At 37.2% G+C, this 16,461-nt stretch overlaps 1 protein-coding gene across 1 annotated transcript; it reads right to left on the reverse strand.

The window, feature by feature from the left end:
- Positions 1-280: 280 nt before the first annotated feature.
- LOC126892627 (zinc finger protein 226-like) lies at positions 281-1,876 on the reverse strand. The gene has a single exon (XM_050662258.1). It carries the CDS (start codon positions 1,871-1,873, stop codon positions 413-415), a length of 1,461 nt encoding a protein of 486 aa, XP_050518215.1. The 5' UTR covers positions 1,874-1,876; the 3' UTR covers positions 281-412.
- Between the last annotated feature and the right edge of the window lie 14,585 nt (positions 1,877-16,461).

The raw sequence follows: 16,461 nt of genomic DNA on the forward strand, positions 1-16,461 counted from the left end.
AAAATTCAAACTGTATCAAAGTTACTCTTTTGTGGCGCGTTTACTTCAAATTAAGCAAATATTATGGAAAAATCTTTTAAAATAAAACTCGAATTTTGTTTTGCATCAAATGAAAATCCATTTTCGCGCTACGTAATTTTCATATCAGATCTTTTGTAGCTGGAATATTTTATGCGCCACTCATTTTTACGGCGTTTAGCGGTTTTTTATTCTTGTATCAGGAGTTTTTCAAAGTTATTTATAAATTAAATGTATGAAGTTGAATGCAATGTTCCCCTACTGAGTGATTTACTTGTTTCGTTAAAAACTGTTTGGTGCAGATTTAACATTTAAATGATTTTTCGTCAGGATGCACTATCATATGCGATTGTAAAACGTGTTTCGTTGAAAACTGTTTGGTGCAAATTACAAATTAAAATGATTTTTCACCATGACGCACTCTCATGTGCAATTTCAAAACATATTTTCTTGAAAACTGTTTATTGCAAATTTCACATTCAAATGGTTTTTCATTAGTATGCACTATCATATGCGATTTTAAAAGTAGTTTCTTTGTAAACTGTTTGGTGCAGATTTCACATTTAAATGATTTTTCACCAGGGTGCACTGTCATATGCGATTGTAAACTGTCTTTCGTTGAAAACTGTTTTTTGCACATTTCACATTCAAATGGTTTTTCACCAGTATGCACTCTCATATGCAATTCCAAAATTTGTTTTCTCGAAAACTGTTTATTGCAAATTTCACATTCAAATAGTCTCTCACTCGTATGCACTCTCATATGCGTATTTAAATTTTGTTTCGTTGAAAATTTTTTGGTGCAAATTTCACATTTAAATGATTTTTCACCAGGATGCACTGTCATATGCGATTTTAAATCGTGTTTCGTTGAAAACTGATTTTTGCACATTTCACATTCAAATGGTTTTTCACAAGAGTGCACTCTCATATGCAATTTTAAAATTGGTTTCGCTGAAAACTGTTTATTGCAAATTTCACATTTAAATGGTTTTTCCCCAGTATGCACTCTTATATGCGATTTTAAATGTGATTTCGTCGAAAACTGTTTGGTGCAAATTTCACATCCAAATGGTTTTTCACCAGTATGCCCTCTTACATGAGCTTTTAAAAGTGGTTTCGTTGAAAACTGTTTGGTGCACATTTCACATGCAAATGGTTTTTCACAAGAGTGCACTCTCATATGCAATTTTAAAAGTGGTTTCGCTGAAAACTGTTTATTGCAAATTTCACATTTAAATGGTTTTTCCCCAGGATGCACTGTCATATGCGATTGTAAACCGTGTTTCGTTGAAAACTGTTTTTTGCAAATTTCACATCCAAATGGTTTTTCACCAGTATGCACTCTGACATGAGCTTTTAAAAGTGATTTCGTTGAAAACTGTTTGGTGCAAATTTCACATTCAAATGATTTTTGACCAGGATGCACTATCAGATGTGCTTTTAAATTCCACTTTGATGAAAATTGTTTGGCGCATATTTCACACTTAAATGATTTTTCATCTGTATGCACTGGCATATGTGCTTTTAAATTACCCTTGGTTGAAAACGGTTTATTGCAAATTTCACATTTAAATGTTATTTCACCTGTATGCACTGTCATATGTGCTTTTAAATTACCCTTGGTTGAAAATTGTTTGGTGCAAGTTTTACATTCAAATGGTTTTTGACCAGTATGCACTCTTATATGCGATTTTAAATTACCCTTTGTTAAAAAATGTTTGGTGCAAATTTCACATCCAAATGGTTTTTTATCAGTATGCACTCTTACATGAGCTTTTAAAAGTGGTTTCGTTGAAAACTGTTTGGTGCAAATTTCACATTCAAATGATTTTTCACCCGTATGCACTGTCATATGTGCTTTTAAATTACCCTTGGTTGAAAACTGTTTGGTGCAAATTTCACGTGAAAAAGGTGTTTTTCCAGTGTGTATCCTCATATGTAGTTCTAAACGATTGGTTGGTATTGGTTTCTTGCAAATGATACATATAAAACGTTGTCCTCCAGTGTTCACATTGGTAGTGGAAGTTATGTACTGCTTCAAATTACTGTCTGTTCTAGCATGATGTGTTAAGAGGTTACTGGCAGCAGTTTTCATGTCATTACAAGAGAAACCTAAAATGATAATTACTTGTTAAATCCAGAGGCGTCGGTCCATGGAAGCGGGGGAAGCACCGCTTCCCTATGATTCCATATAAGAAAATACGTATATTATTAATATTAGTATTCAATTATCAACAATGTTTCCCTAATCTAAGTAATCTACATATTATGTAGGCAATGGGCATTGAAACATTATTAAAAATTGATCGCATATGAACGGACTCAAATATTCACACAATTCAATGATTCAGTCCGCTCCTGACGGAAGCGCATTTCAAAATCGCTGCTTGTCATGCATTTGTCCCGTTCAAAAATTGGTCAGGGTTTAATACCCTCACCCGCTAGTCATGTTCCTTTCACGCGAATTTTGATAGCCGATCCGCGAATTATGTTAAGTTCCTTTCACGCGAATTATGATAGCCGATTTTTGTCCGAGCGCCTTCCGATTCCGAAAACGAGATGCGGAGACTCTTACTGCTGCTATAAGCAGCAGGTAGGTATTTAGGTACAATGGCTTAAAGAAAATTTCGATTTCAATTTTTTGCTTAATATTTTTACTAATATTTTAGTTGACATTTTGAGATTTTTCCTTTTACTGATATTTTATAATACCTACGACATTTTACAGACGAAGTCAAGTGACATTGCATTTTGTATAAGACAATTTGATGACTTACGATGATTAAAAAATGAGCTGTTTAAAAATATTTCGGATAAAGCTGAAAATATGAGCTTCGAACCTTAATGATGATTGATAATGTCAGCGAAAGAGAGACCTATCGACGATTATACATCGAAATTTTTGATAATATTCTACAACAAATGAATTATCGCTTTTAAAATTTCAAAGAAATAAAATATGTAGAATTATGTAATTTTAATACGTCTAATTATATTATATCAAAATCTCCCACAGAGGTATTCAATTCAGTACGACTATTTTTTTTTTGATATCTTAGCTTTGCATTCTCAGTTAAATGTCATTTATAAAACATCTGAAATTAGTGATAAAGAAATAAGTAGGAATCGGTTGAATTTTCTGAATACTACTGGTTTAAATAAGTCTCTGTGTGAAGTGGTCAAGTTGTGTGAATTAGTAGGTACTAACTATCCCAGCTAAAAGTGCATCAGTTGAACGAAGTTTTTCAGTATTAAAACGCATTAAAAGTTTTACAATAAATTTCACAAGCGAAGACAGACTTTCCAAGTTAGCCCTATTATCCATTGAAAAAGAGTGCATTAAACAATTATCAGAAAATCCAAAATTTTACGACGATGTTATCGACAAAGAATTTGCATTGGTTGATAGGACTCAAGTATAAGTAAATAAGTGTCATATTGTTGAAAGTTGTGTGTTGTGGAAGGTGATTCGAAATCGGAATATAAAAACAATTTTGAATAGAACTCTTCTTTTTAAGTTTAAAGAAACCAAGCCTGGAGCAGAGACTCGAGCCTGAGCAAGCAGTACAGATCGATGATAAGTCACTAGATATACGATATACTAAGTCACTAGAGTCACTAACACGCATTGATTAGAGTAGGATTTCGTTTGTGAGCCTTGTATCCAGGACTCCCACATAATAAGCACATTGCTGATAGAGAGCCCCTATAGCGCATCAGAGTGCTATCGGAGGGGAAGTGGATAGTATGGAGCATTGAGGCGGGATGGAGTGACGCCCGCTTATGAGAGTAAATCCTCCTTGCCCCAATGAATTTGTATCACCCGAATCTCATTCTCAAGGCGTGTGCATGTCTCTCAGACTGGGTTAAACACTATACCTAATTTTTTGTAGTTTTTTTTAGTCGATATAAGTTAACAGGTAATACATTAGGTATATACCTATTAAGTAGGTATATATTTTGATCTCGACCCTCGTAAGAAAATATTTGTTAAACCCTTATTGAATCGCTTTCTCTTCCGAAAATGTCACTGCACGCCACTGGTTAAATCAGAATAATGCAATTAAGGGGAAACGCGCAAAATGTCGCCTGTCCAAATTTTCAATGTGTTTTAAATGTATTCATTTTTTTCAAATCTTGAGAAAACTAATAACTATTTTTGAAAATTTTAAACGCAGAATGAAAGATTACGTTATTACCGAGGGCTGAAAGTCCCTGAAAACTGTAATGTTTATTTTAATAAGTTACAAGGGTGAAAATAAAAGGTTATAAGACGCACAAGCGCGTATGCTCTCCATTAGTGCGAGAGAGAGAAGGGCAATGAACCCAATAGGTCAATCAATATCGATATTTTATTTTTAAAATCATCAGATAATATCGATGTTTTTGAAAAGGGAATTGAAAACTACTTGCAATCTCCAAGACCTGAACCAGACACAATTATTTTATTATGGTGGAAATCATATAGTAGTGTTTTCCCAGTTTTATCTAGGTTGGCTAGAGATATTTTGTGTGTCCAAACGACGTCCGTACCAGTCGAGGGGCTTTTTTCTGAAGCAGCACTGGTACTAACGAATAAAAGACGCTCTTTAAAAGATACGAGTATCAAAGAACTCATTTGTGTGAACAGATGGATGAAGAGCTGTAGGATAATATTTGTGAGGTTACAATGTAATTCATCCCATTTGTTGTATATTTTAAGAGATTTTCTAATAAAGTTTAGTGATTTAAAGATTTTCTAAAAAAAATTAATACGTTTTATGTCAATATTTTATGGAGTATTGTATCGATATCGTATCGAAATCAATAACACAATATTTTTATAAGAACGTATTGCCGATATCGATACGATACTTGATTGGCATAACCAATACAATACTCAATACTTAAAAAGTATTGATATTGTATCGTATCGTGAAGCTCTAAATAGTTGTCTTTAATTTATTATCTTCAATGTACTTTAATTGAAAGTTAAAAGCCCACAACAAAAATACTTAGTGACTAAGCTGAAATTGTATTAGCATTGTAAAAAATAGTTATAATAAAATGTCGGACAAGATTTGGCAATAATGTTCTGAATTTGCTAAAGACTGACATCTGCTGTCTTGCACTTCCTTTTTCTAGCCTCTGCTACCTCGCGGCCCTTCGCTATCTTGCGTTAGTGTATAATGTAACGAAATAAAACGTAATATGCATTATTATACACTGATCAAAACGAAAAAGGAGCCACTAATAAAAATTTTCGTAGTTTGGAACTTATTCTTTTTATGTTATTATTTTTATTTAATTACTGTTAAGGCTTTTGACTATAAATATAGCAAAGTTTTTGTTATTAACTATAAATTTTCTGGCGAAACAAAATTAAAATTGACAAATGTGAAAAATTCGCTTTATTTTTTTAATAAGTTAGAGGAAAGTCGCCAATTATTTTGATCTCGACCCTCGTAAGAAAATATTTGTTAAACCCTTATTGAATCGCTTTCTCTTCCGAAAATGTCACTGCACGCCACTGGTTAAATCAGAATAATGCAATTAAGGGGAAACGCGCAAAATGTCGCCTGTCCAAATTTTCAATGTGTTTTAAATGTATTCATTTTTTTCAAATCTTGAGAAAACTAATAACTATTTTTGAAAATTTTAAACGCAGAATGAAAGATTACGTTATTACCGAGGGCTGAAAGTCCCTGAAAACTGTAATGTTTATTTTAATAAGTTACAAGGGTGAAAATAAAAGGTTATAAGACGCACAAGCGCGTATGCTCTCCATTAGTGCGAGAGAGAAGGGCAATGAACCCAGTAGGTCAATCAATTTCGATATTTTATTTTTAAAATCATCAGATAATATCGATGTTTTTGAAAAGGGAATTGAAAACTACTTGCAATCTCCAAGACCTGGACCAGACACAATTATTTTATTATGGTGGAAATCATATAGTAGTGTTTTCCCAGTTTTATCTAGGTTGGCTAGAGATATTTTGTGTGTCCAAACGACGTCCGTACCAGTCGAGGGGCTTTTTTCTGAAGCAGCACTGGTACTAACGAATAAAAGACGCTCTTTAAAAGATACGAGTATCAAAGAACTCATTTGTGTGTACAGATGGATGAAGAGCTGTAGGATAATATTTGTGAGGTTACAATGTAATTTATCCCATTTGTTGTATATTTTAAGAGATTTTCTAATAAAGTTTAGTGATTTAAAGATTTTCTAAAAAAAATTAATACGTTTTATGTCAATATTTTATGGAGTATTGTATCGATATCGTATCGAAATCAATAACACAATATTTTTATAAGAACGTATTGCCGATATCGATACGATACTTGATTGGCATAACCAATACAATACTCAATACTTAAAAAGTTCTTATTCTGTTCAGCGCCGTCCATGTATTGCGGGGCAGTTCAAAGCCTGGCGGTTTCTGATCGATACAGGCCATTTGGTGTGATTCCTGTGGTGAGTCGCTCTCCCATTGTCTTTTCCAAGCATTGGTGAGGTCGAAATGTTCCTGATGTAGGGAGGTGGCCCTTAACAATGGGGGACATCTGGAGCGCAGTCTGTTCATTTCGATATCAAGCTTATCATGATGGATGGGTAGTTGATGGTTAGCCTCGATTTTTCGATATTCTCTGAGAAGAGAATGACTTCTTCTTAGTTTCGGCGGTGGAATGTGACTCAGAATGGGAAGCCAGTAGTTCGGTGTTGGTCGAATTGTACCTGAGATTATTGTCTGGTTTAATTGGGTGTCAATGATCTTCGTGTGTTTGCTATTGAGCCATATCGGCGAAGCATATTCAGCCGCCGAGTATACGAGTCCGAGAGCGGATGATCTGAGTACGGAGGCTGAGGACCCCCATGTGGTGGCACATAGCTTTTGCATTATATTATTTCGCGTCTTCAGTTTTTCTGCCGTTCTTTGTAGGTGTTCCTTAAAACCTAAGGAGTCACTTCAAGATATTTTGTTGTTGAGTTATGAGTGAGTAGTCTGTTTTCAAAGTGAACGGAGAGTTTTTTGTTGGCTTGGGCATTATTCAGATGGAAACAGCACACTTCAGTTTTCGTTGCATTGGGCCGTAGCCTCCATTTGCGAAAATATTCACCCATAACAGCAAGGTCATCCGTCAGTATTGTTTCTGTAACATTCATGTTATTATGTCTTGCTGCAATGGCCCAATCGTCAGCGTAGCCAAATTTCTGCGAAGTTGTCCTAGGTAGGTCCGCGATGTATAAATTAAAGAGTAAGGGTGCCAAAACAGATCCCTGTGGCAGTCCATTGCTGAGCTTCATTTGGACACTTCTTAAGTTGCCCATTGTGACGTGAAAAGGTCTGTCGGTGAGCATGCTATCAATGAGTTTGGTTACCTTTTGGCATGGGATGGCACGGATCAGTTTGCAGATTAGTCCTTGTCTCCAGACAGTGTCGTATGCAGCTGATAGGTCAATTAAAGCAACGGATGTTTTTTGCTTTCTTTGAAAACCTGCTTCAATATGTGTTGTTAGGGATAGGATCTGATCTGTGCAGCTGCGGTTAGGTCTGAACCCTGCTCGCTCAATAGGTACCACCCCAAATATGTTGTTACTAATTCTGTTGTGGATTAAGCGTTCCAACAGTTTATAGACACAGCTCAGCAGTGCAGTCGGTCGGTAGTTTTGGGGTTGATCATTTGCTTTTCCTTGTTTCAATATGGCTATAATGGAGGCCTTTTTAAGAGAATGGGGGATTTCTCCTGATTTTAATATATCTGTGTAGAAATCAGCCAGCCATTTCCTAGCATATTTGTCACAATGGGGTAAAAATTCTGGATGTACTTTATCTGAGCCAGGTGCCTTTCCAGACTTAATTTCTGATATTGCTGAGGTAATTTCTTCTGGAGTAAACTCGTCAGAGTATTCAGAAGTAGGCGGGCATGCAGACTTTAGTATTTTTAGTTCTTGTTTTACTTTGGTGGTGTGGTCACGATCTCTAGTTGCCCTTGAGTTTGCTACAATGTGGGAGGCCACTCTGTTGGGAACTATTGGTACTTTGTCTCTAGTTGAGTGTCTGCTACTACGAAGTTTTCTAAGTAAGGACCACGCTTTTCTGCTTGATTTACTAAAGTCTAGTTTTTCCACAGTTTCCATCCATCTTTGCCGTCTGGCTGCATCCAAACTGTGCAGCAGTTCGTCCGCAATTTCTCGGTCTTGGCTTTCGTTGTATTCTTGATACAATTTTTCGCATGTTTCATCCCATCCTGGGACATAATCTCTACGATATCCTCTGGGTATAATTTTCTTCGCTGTAGATATAACCGCGCCAACAAATCTCATATAGTTTGTACGTGTTGGGGTTATCCATCCGAGACATTTGTTAAATCTCGCAGTAAAAGTCGCCCAATCTGCTTTTTTAAAGTTCCACCTAGGTCGAGGTAAAGATGTTATTATTGGTATTTTGATGCCAACTTCTATTACAACTGGTCTATGTTGGCTATGTGGAAAATCTGGAAGCACTGTACGTGAAGCTGCCAGGGGTTGATTGTTTTCGTTTGTGGAGACAAAGCAAAGGTCTGGGTTGTATTCTCGCCTCCAGGCTGCAGATCAAAAAGTTCCCCTATCTTTAGCGTCAAAGACTAAATACGTGCCAGCCCCTTCGCTCCAGTTTATCAAAGCCTCGCCGTTTTGATCACTTTGTCTATACTTCCAGAGATGGCTGTTGAAATCTCCAACATACACTGAGGGGTGTGGGTGGGCGTGAATAACATGCGGAGGCCACAGGACTGCCGGGGGTTTATAAATATTGCTGACAGTAATTTCGCCAATTTGTATCGTAACGGTATGAATGTTATTTATGTCTGATGTAGAACATATGTGTGCATTTTCTATTTTGTTTCGGACATAGGTTGCTACTCCATAAGCTGGATGGTAAGTTGCACCCAGTAAATCGATAACCGATAATAAATCGATAAACGATAATAAAGAGAGCGACTGAAATAGAGGATGATCTTGTAGTGCGCTTCCAACTTATATTTTCGGAGAACTCAAGGAATTCCATATTAGGGCACTATTCCATATTTGGTTACTTTCCTCTACTAAACATTATTCTAAAACAAAATTAGTAGCTTGTATGAGCTCCTCTAACTCGCCGAACCTCTTACTTTACTTTTTCGTGTCTGGATCCGACTACAGTTTTTCTGCCCAATATCGGGCTACGTCTACACCCTTTGTATTTGCGAGCCATAAATCATCGAGGGTACACTGTGATGGGCAAAGTCTGCATATTCTCAGATGCTCCACGCTCTGTATTTCCCCACACTCACAAAGTGCGTCGTTATCTATCTTGATGCCCCATTTAATAAGGTTCTGTTTTACAGGGGCAACACCTGTGCGTATTCGGTTGAGTGTCCGCCAGGTTCATACCATTAGGTCGTTCTGGATGTAGGGGGAACAGTTCGGGTGGTTCGACGCTGACATTTCTCATAAACCTTTTCCTTGATTTAAGTCGGCTGATTCCTGGCGGTTCATCAAACCCGTATAATTGGTGCCTTTCATCGAAAGTTTGCCTGAACTTCTCCACATATTGTGAGGCGCATCTACGGTCGTCTGGTGATGCGAATCCAGCTGCCCGGTACAGTAATGGTAGAGGGGTAGGCTTCATACAACCGGTAATTATTCTACATGTTTCATTTAACGCCGTGGTGACTTGTTGGGCGTGTCTAGATCTACCCCAGACGGGACAAGCATATTCCCCTGTTGAGAAACATAAGGCCTCAGCTGTTGTCTTTAAGACCTGGGGGTTTGCACCCCACTTGCTCCCTACGAGTTTCCGGAGAAGGTTGTTTCTCGTAGAAACCTTTTGTCTTGTGCTCTGACAGTGGAATTTATACGTTAATGAACGGTCTAGTATCACTCCAAGATATTTGGGCCTATCAGTATGTTCCAAGCGTTGTCCCTCCCAGGAAACATTCAGTTTTACATGCGCCAGATGGTTGTTGAGGTGGAATGCACATACTTGGGTTTTAGTAGGGTTTGGCTTTAATGAGTTTTGTTTGTAGTAAGTTGACATCATGTTTAAAGCCTCTTCCATTGTCGACTCTACTTGTGTGAGTGTTTTCCCCTTTACGGCGATACCAAGGTCGTCAGCGTACACAAAACTCTCAGTCTGAGGGTGCATTGGTTGGTCATTGGTGTAGATGTTAAATAGGGACGGCGCCAGAACGCTTCCTTGAGGTAGGCCATTTTTTTGGGTTCTCCATCTGCTCTTCTTTCCATTTTGCACAACGTAGAAGCGTCTATTACACAACAGTGATCTAATGATATTTACCAGGTCATAGTCAAGCACAGTGTTATAGATCTTAGTTAGCAAGGTCCTGTGGTTTATCGTATCGTAGGCCGCTGTGAGGTCTATCAAGGCTACTCCCACTATCTCCCTCTGCTCAAATCCCTCCTCTATGTGCTCTGTTAGGTTCAGCACTTGTCATGTGCATGATTTACCTGGTCTGAAGCCTGCTTGTTGTGGGATTAGTTTTGCATCTAATGTCTCCTGGATGCGGTTCAAAATGAGGCGTTCATACAATTTATATAAATGACACAGAAGAGATATCGGACGGTAGCTACTCGGTAGTTCAGGGTCTTTACCAGGTTTCAGAAGGGCTACTACTTTTGATTTACGCCACATTTGTGGAATCTGGTAGGTAGAGCTACAGATATTAAATAGATCGAGCACCCATTGCCTCGCTTTTTGCCCGAAGTGTTTTATCTGCTCTGTTAGGATTTCGTCTACTCCAGGGGATTTTCCATTTTTCATACAGTCAATATCATTTTTAAGCTCTTCGATGGTAAATGGGTTTCGCAAGAGAGTTGTTTCCTGGTCTTGAGTTCTTATAATCTTTGGCGTTTTGCAACGATTGTTTGTTTTGCCATTCAGAAGCAGTTGGTGGGCTATCTGATTTGGCGTTATTGCACATGGCTCTTTCACCTCTGTGGGATCACCATTAAGTTTTTTGATCATATTCCAAGCCTGCTTACTACTGTGCGTCATATCCATTTTACTTAAAGTTTCGCTCCACCGTTCTTGTCTGGAGGCGCTTAGTATTTGCTGCAGTCTCTCTCCTATCTCTGCCGTAACTTCGCTAAATGGGTCTTTACTATATTCTTCCGTGTACTTTGTCATAATGTCTTTTGCTTCATCGTTCAGACCAGATATGTAATGTTGTTGACATCCTCTGGGTATGTGTTTACATGAGGTTCGTTTTACAAGTTTGATGAACGCATCATAGTTTTTGGGGATCGGGACTATATTTTTCACTTGTGTTTCCAATTCATCAGTATATTTTTCCCAGTTCGCTTTTTTGAAATTAAACCTTCGTTTGAAAGGGATTTTGGGAGCTTTTATAGCGCTGTATACGGATATTCCCACGGGCCTATGTTGTGTCTTTGGTATAGGCTTATATATCTTTCTGACGGAACGGTCCTCTAAAGACATGCTGATGAAGGTGAGATCAGGGTTGTAACCTTTCTTCCATATTTTGCTTTGGAATGAATATGGCAGTTTTGGGTCATGCAGCAGTGCCAGGTTGTTTTGTTCAGCCCAGGATTCCACAAGATCTCCATTTTTATCAGTTGAAGCGTAGCCCCAATGAACATTATGACTATTAAAATCCCCGAGAATGAATCTGGTTTTTTGAGAAGCGAAATTTTTTGGAGGGGAGAAAACAAAGTCTCTCCAGGGTGGTTTATACACAGATGTAACTGTGCAGGCTCCTATTTCGACGGTCAGAATTTCAATGTCATTGTAGCATGTTTTTTGAGCTGATGTTACATGAATATCTCTTTTCACGAAGATGGCGCTTCCGTGCTTTGCACTTGGATGTTCAATGATAAGCTGCATTCCCTCAACGCTAGGTCTATTTGCTGATATTTCACGGTGAGTCTCTTGTATGCATAATATATCACATCTGTGGATTTGACACAGTTCAGACAAAATTTCCTGTTTATTACAAGTAATACCCTCAATGTTTATGGTCATCATTGTCAATGTAGGCTCTGAGAAGAGCCGTTGATTCGCGTTTGTTTGTTCGGATCCAGTGGTGGAAGGATTGGCCGCCCGAGGGGCGTTTCCAGGGAGCGCCAGTGACATTTTGTTCTTATATCACTTGCGTGGAGGCTCCTTCCGTGCTCCCCGCCGAACCTCTGAACAACGTCTAGGCTTGCTTTCAATCACATTTCGAATGGTTCCTTAATCTGGTTGTGTATGGGATTTAAATCTGGACTCCTCGTTGGCCACTCCATAACCTGAATACTGTGGGTAGTCAAACAATTTGCACTATTTTGGGCACGTGGGTCTCGCATTACCTTGCTGAAGGATAAATTCTGAACAAATATTTTCAGCAAATGGGACAACATATGATTCGATAACTTCGTTTATGTACCGATCTGTCGTCATCGCCCCTTGCCGAATAACTACTACGTCAGAACGGCCATTTAAAGTTATGCCACCCCAAACCAGAGCCCCGTAAGAACTACTGGCACCTGTGTGCAAAAAAGGATTTTGGCACCCCTTGACGCATTTTGATGTTTTTTTATTTATTTTTAAGGTAGGTAGGTGCTTTAAATAAAGCAAAATAGGTACAAATAACACCATAGCAAACCTTAATTGAATAAGGTTTAAGGGGCTTTATTGAATCAATTCTGCTGGACCATCTTGTCACACTTAGAGGGTTTAAAATTAACCCAAAAACATTTTTTTCTCACCACACCTTTTTGTGGATGACGAACCCAGAGTACCGCGATTTTCAAATTTTGTCCATTTAGATGGGACTGTATCGTCGCCCTCGTTAGCGAAATTCTTCCGATTCAATTTTTTGCACAAACCTACTCAAAAAGAGGTCCCTTATAACAAAACCACAGGGTGCCAGGAGGTCCTGTGGTCGAAAAATTGTTTAAACAATTTTTTTTAAACAAATTTACATTTTTTTTTATTTCGAACAACTTAAAGGCCTGGATCTCGCATACCAAAAAAATTAATTAATAGCAAGCTGTTTTGTTAACATTTTAACGGTCGGACAAACTTTGATGTAAGGGGACACTGGAACAGGGAATGTTTTAATTGTGGAACAGGTTAAAAATTTGGAACGTCAGACTATGAAAACGTCCTATGTATTCTGTCGGACAGAACTTCCAATTGATTTGTTGCCCTTTCATTAAACTCTCATGCAAAAATCAGACTGCTATTTATCACCAACATAATTAGTGTCATTTGACATGTTCTACGTGTCTGACTTATTAAAATGCCCAGATGAGAATTTAATGAATGGGTAACAAATCAATTGGAAGTTCTGTCCGACAAAATACATGTGACGTTTTCGTAGTCTAACGTTTCAAATTTTTAACCTGTTCCACATTTTAAACTTTCCCTGTTCCAGTGTTTCCATACATCAAAGTTTCTCCGACTAGACACCGTTAAACCATTAAAAAATTTTTAGCTTTAATCAACTTTTTTTGGTACGCGGGATCCAGGTCTATTGGCTTATTTTGAATAAAAAAGGTCCCTTGTCATTTTTCTCTAAAATTGATTGTTGTCGAGTTATACGCGATTTAAGATTTGAAAAATGCGAAAATAGCCATATAACTCAACAACAATCAATTTTAAAGAAAAATCACACGAGACCTTTTGAAGCGTCTAATGTCTTCTGATTGATGAGTAATGGTCGCTGGGTTAATTAGTTAGGTAGTAGAGACAATGGACTGTTTAGATTTGTAGAGATAAGATATATATGTGCATTTAGTATAGCAAAAATGAATAAATGTGTGTGTTTGTACGCAAATGTGAAAAAGTTGACCTGGCTATATGTTCATAAATTGTATTAATGTTAGAGAAAATATCGCACATACCTTTAAAATTAATGTAGTTGGATCGCGTCTTCATTAGTGGACCCCATCTCCGCGTGGTCGACGCGTGGTGGACGGCCGCCCTTTTATAATCTAAAGCGATGTAGTTCGCTCAACTGGTAAATTCGTACTGAGTTGAGTTTTGTCTTCCTTGTTCCTTGGCAAGGTTCAGGTACCGCCCTTTCGGGGCAAAGAAAACACATGTGGTTCCTTGAAACACTTTCTAGCCTGATACATGTGCCAAGCAAACTTGTCAAAGTGAGTGCGTTTTCTCTTTCAACAAGAAAATATTTATGAACAGCCAGTGGTGTAACAAAGAAGGATTTAACTATGAAATCTATTATATAAAATGGAGTTAAACTATGTATATATTTATTATAAGAAAACTAAGAGGGTATTTGCTATTACATAATTAAGTAGTCATATGCCTAACTATAAAAAACTAATAAACTAAAATACTAAAATATGTTGCATACTTTCCCAAACACCTTTTTTGTTCAGAATGACCCAAATTATCTAAAAAAAAATGTTCAAAGTAAAAAAATTATTTTTGTGAATTTGTTTAAAAAAATTGTTTAAACAATTTTTCTACCAAGGTACCGCCTAGAACCCTCAGAATTTGTTATAAGAACGTCTTTTTGTGTAAGTTTTTGCAAAAAATCTAACCGAAAAAATTTCGCTAACGTGGGCAACGATACATCCTGGACTATAGCGCTAATTAGTAATAATTAAAAACGACAGCTTTGTAATGGAATAATGACAAAAATTTCTTCAGGATCTTCATGGAGGGTTTTAAAACTTTGATTTGACTTTATAATTCACTTTTGACTTTTATAATTATAATTTTTAATCGACTTATTAAGTCTTGAAAATTAAATTAATTTTAAATTTTAAATCGCGTATAACTCGACAACAATCAATTCTGGTGAAAAATGACAAGAGACCTTTTTTACTCAGCATGACCCAAGTGATCAAGAAAATTGTTCGAAATGAAAACATTATTTTTGTGAATTCGTTTTAACAATTTTTCAACCACGTCAACGCCTGGCACTCTGTGGATTTGTTATAAGGAGTTTTTTTAAGTAATTTTGAGTAATTTGTTTTTGAGTAAGTTTGTGCAAAAATCTAATCAGAATAATTTCGCTAACGGGGGCGACCACACAGCTCGGTCTAATTAGTTATTTGATAGGTATGCGTTTTTTAAATCTTTTGAGCGCCACATAATCGTTCGCTTATCGAACGAAATCAGGGTATAATTAGGTATAGTCTGTTCGCTAAACTCAGACGCAACTATCTAGATGTTTTAGTCGGTAATTTTGCCAATTTTAATAAAATTGGCAAAATTTTGCCAATTTTAATAAAATTGGCAAAAAATAATTACTAAATCGTTAATAATCACTAAATAGTTAGTAATTTTGCCAATTTTTGCAAAATTGGCAAAAAACAAAAAAATTATCGACTAAAATATCTAGCCAGTTGCGTCTGAGTTTAGCGAACCGACTATATTTGTTATCTACAGAATGGGTGTTTGGTATTTTTATAGCCGGATTTTTTATTTTATATCTATAGAGAGACTAATAATGCCATATGTCATCCAAACAAAGTAAAACTGAACTATTTAATTCCTCAACTTTTGTTTTAAAATTAATTTTTGCTTTTTGATTTTTTTGTAAATGTTTTTGCAATTTTTGACCCTCTGTTTTGGCGCCCGTGTGCATTGCACACTTTGCACATATGGTAGCGGGGGCCCTGCCCCAAACCATAATGGAACCTCCGCCAAAAGCCTGGGTTTCTTGAATTGTCGAATCCAAAAAGTGCTCGCCTGGTCTTCTCCAGACCCTAAAACGTCCATCAACATAATTTTAAAAAAATCTGGACTCGTCAGTAAACATCACGTTACTCCATTGTGCCCTGGTCCAATTCACGTATTCTTCTGCAAACAAGCATCTGGCCCTACGATATGCAGGGGTCAAAAGAGGTACTCTAGCTGACCTTCTTGCATTCAAACCATGTTCGTGAAGCCGATTACGTATAGTTTGAGTAGTTACATTTGTACCCGTAGCTTCTACCAACTCATTTTGTAGCGTTCGAGTTGTACTTCGACGGTTTCTGATGGCCCATAGTTGTAAAAGTCGGTTCTCTCTAGCTGTAGTCGACCTTGGTAAGGTTGTCTTCTAAAACTCCATACATTTCATATCTGGTCCAGGCTGTATTTATCGCAGCACGACTAACATTTCACATTTCTGCTATACGGCGTCTGGAGTAACCTTCTTGAATAAAAGTTATTGCTCTAGCAATTTGAATCTTTGAGATACACTCTGCGCCTTCGGGCCCTTCCAAGCACATCAAACTCCATTATTAATTCTTAACAATTTTAACGTAAATATAGGCAGACATTCAATAACGAAATAAATGTGATTCCAAAATGTTATCAAGTTTTGCTTTTTTACCGAATACAGTAGAACCCCGATTATCCGGGTGCGGATTATCCGTGCTGCGGATTATCCGTGCTATGATTTTCTATTACTCAAGTTGAATTTTGAGGTTTTATCAATATAGCGTCATCGTAAATCACTTAA

Source organism: Diabrotica virgifera, chromosome 9, assembly GCF_917563875.1.
Source record: "Diabrotica virgifera virgifera chromosome 9, PGI_DIABVI_V3a".
Classification (NCBI taxonomy): domain Eukaryota; kingdom Metazoa; phylum Arthropoda; class Insecta; order Coleoptera; family Chrysomelidae; genus Diabrotica; species Diabrotica virgifera.

Excerpts from the sequence above, each read along its gene's own strand:
- LOC126892627 (XM_050662258.1), bottom strand. The coding sequence starts at position 1,873 with ATGACAGTGCATACGGGTGAAAAATCATTTGAATGTGAAATTTGCACC.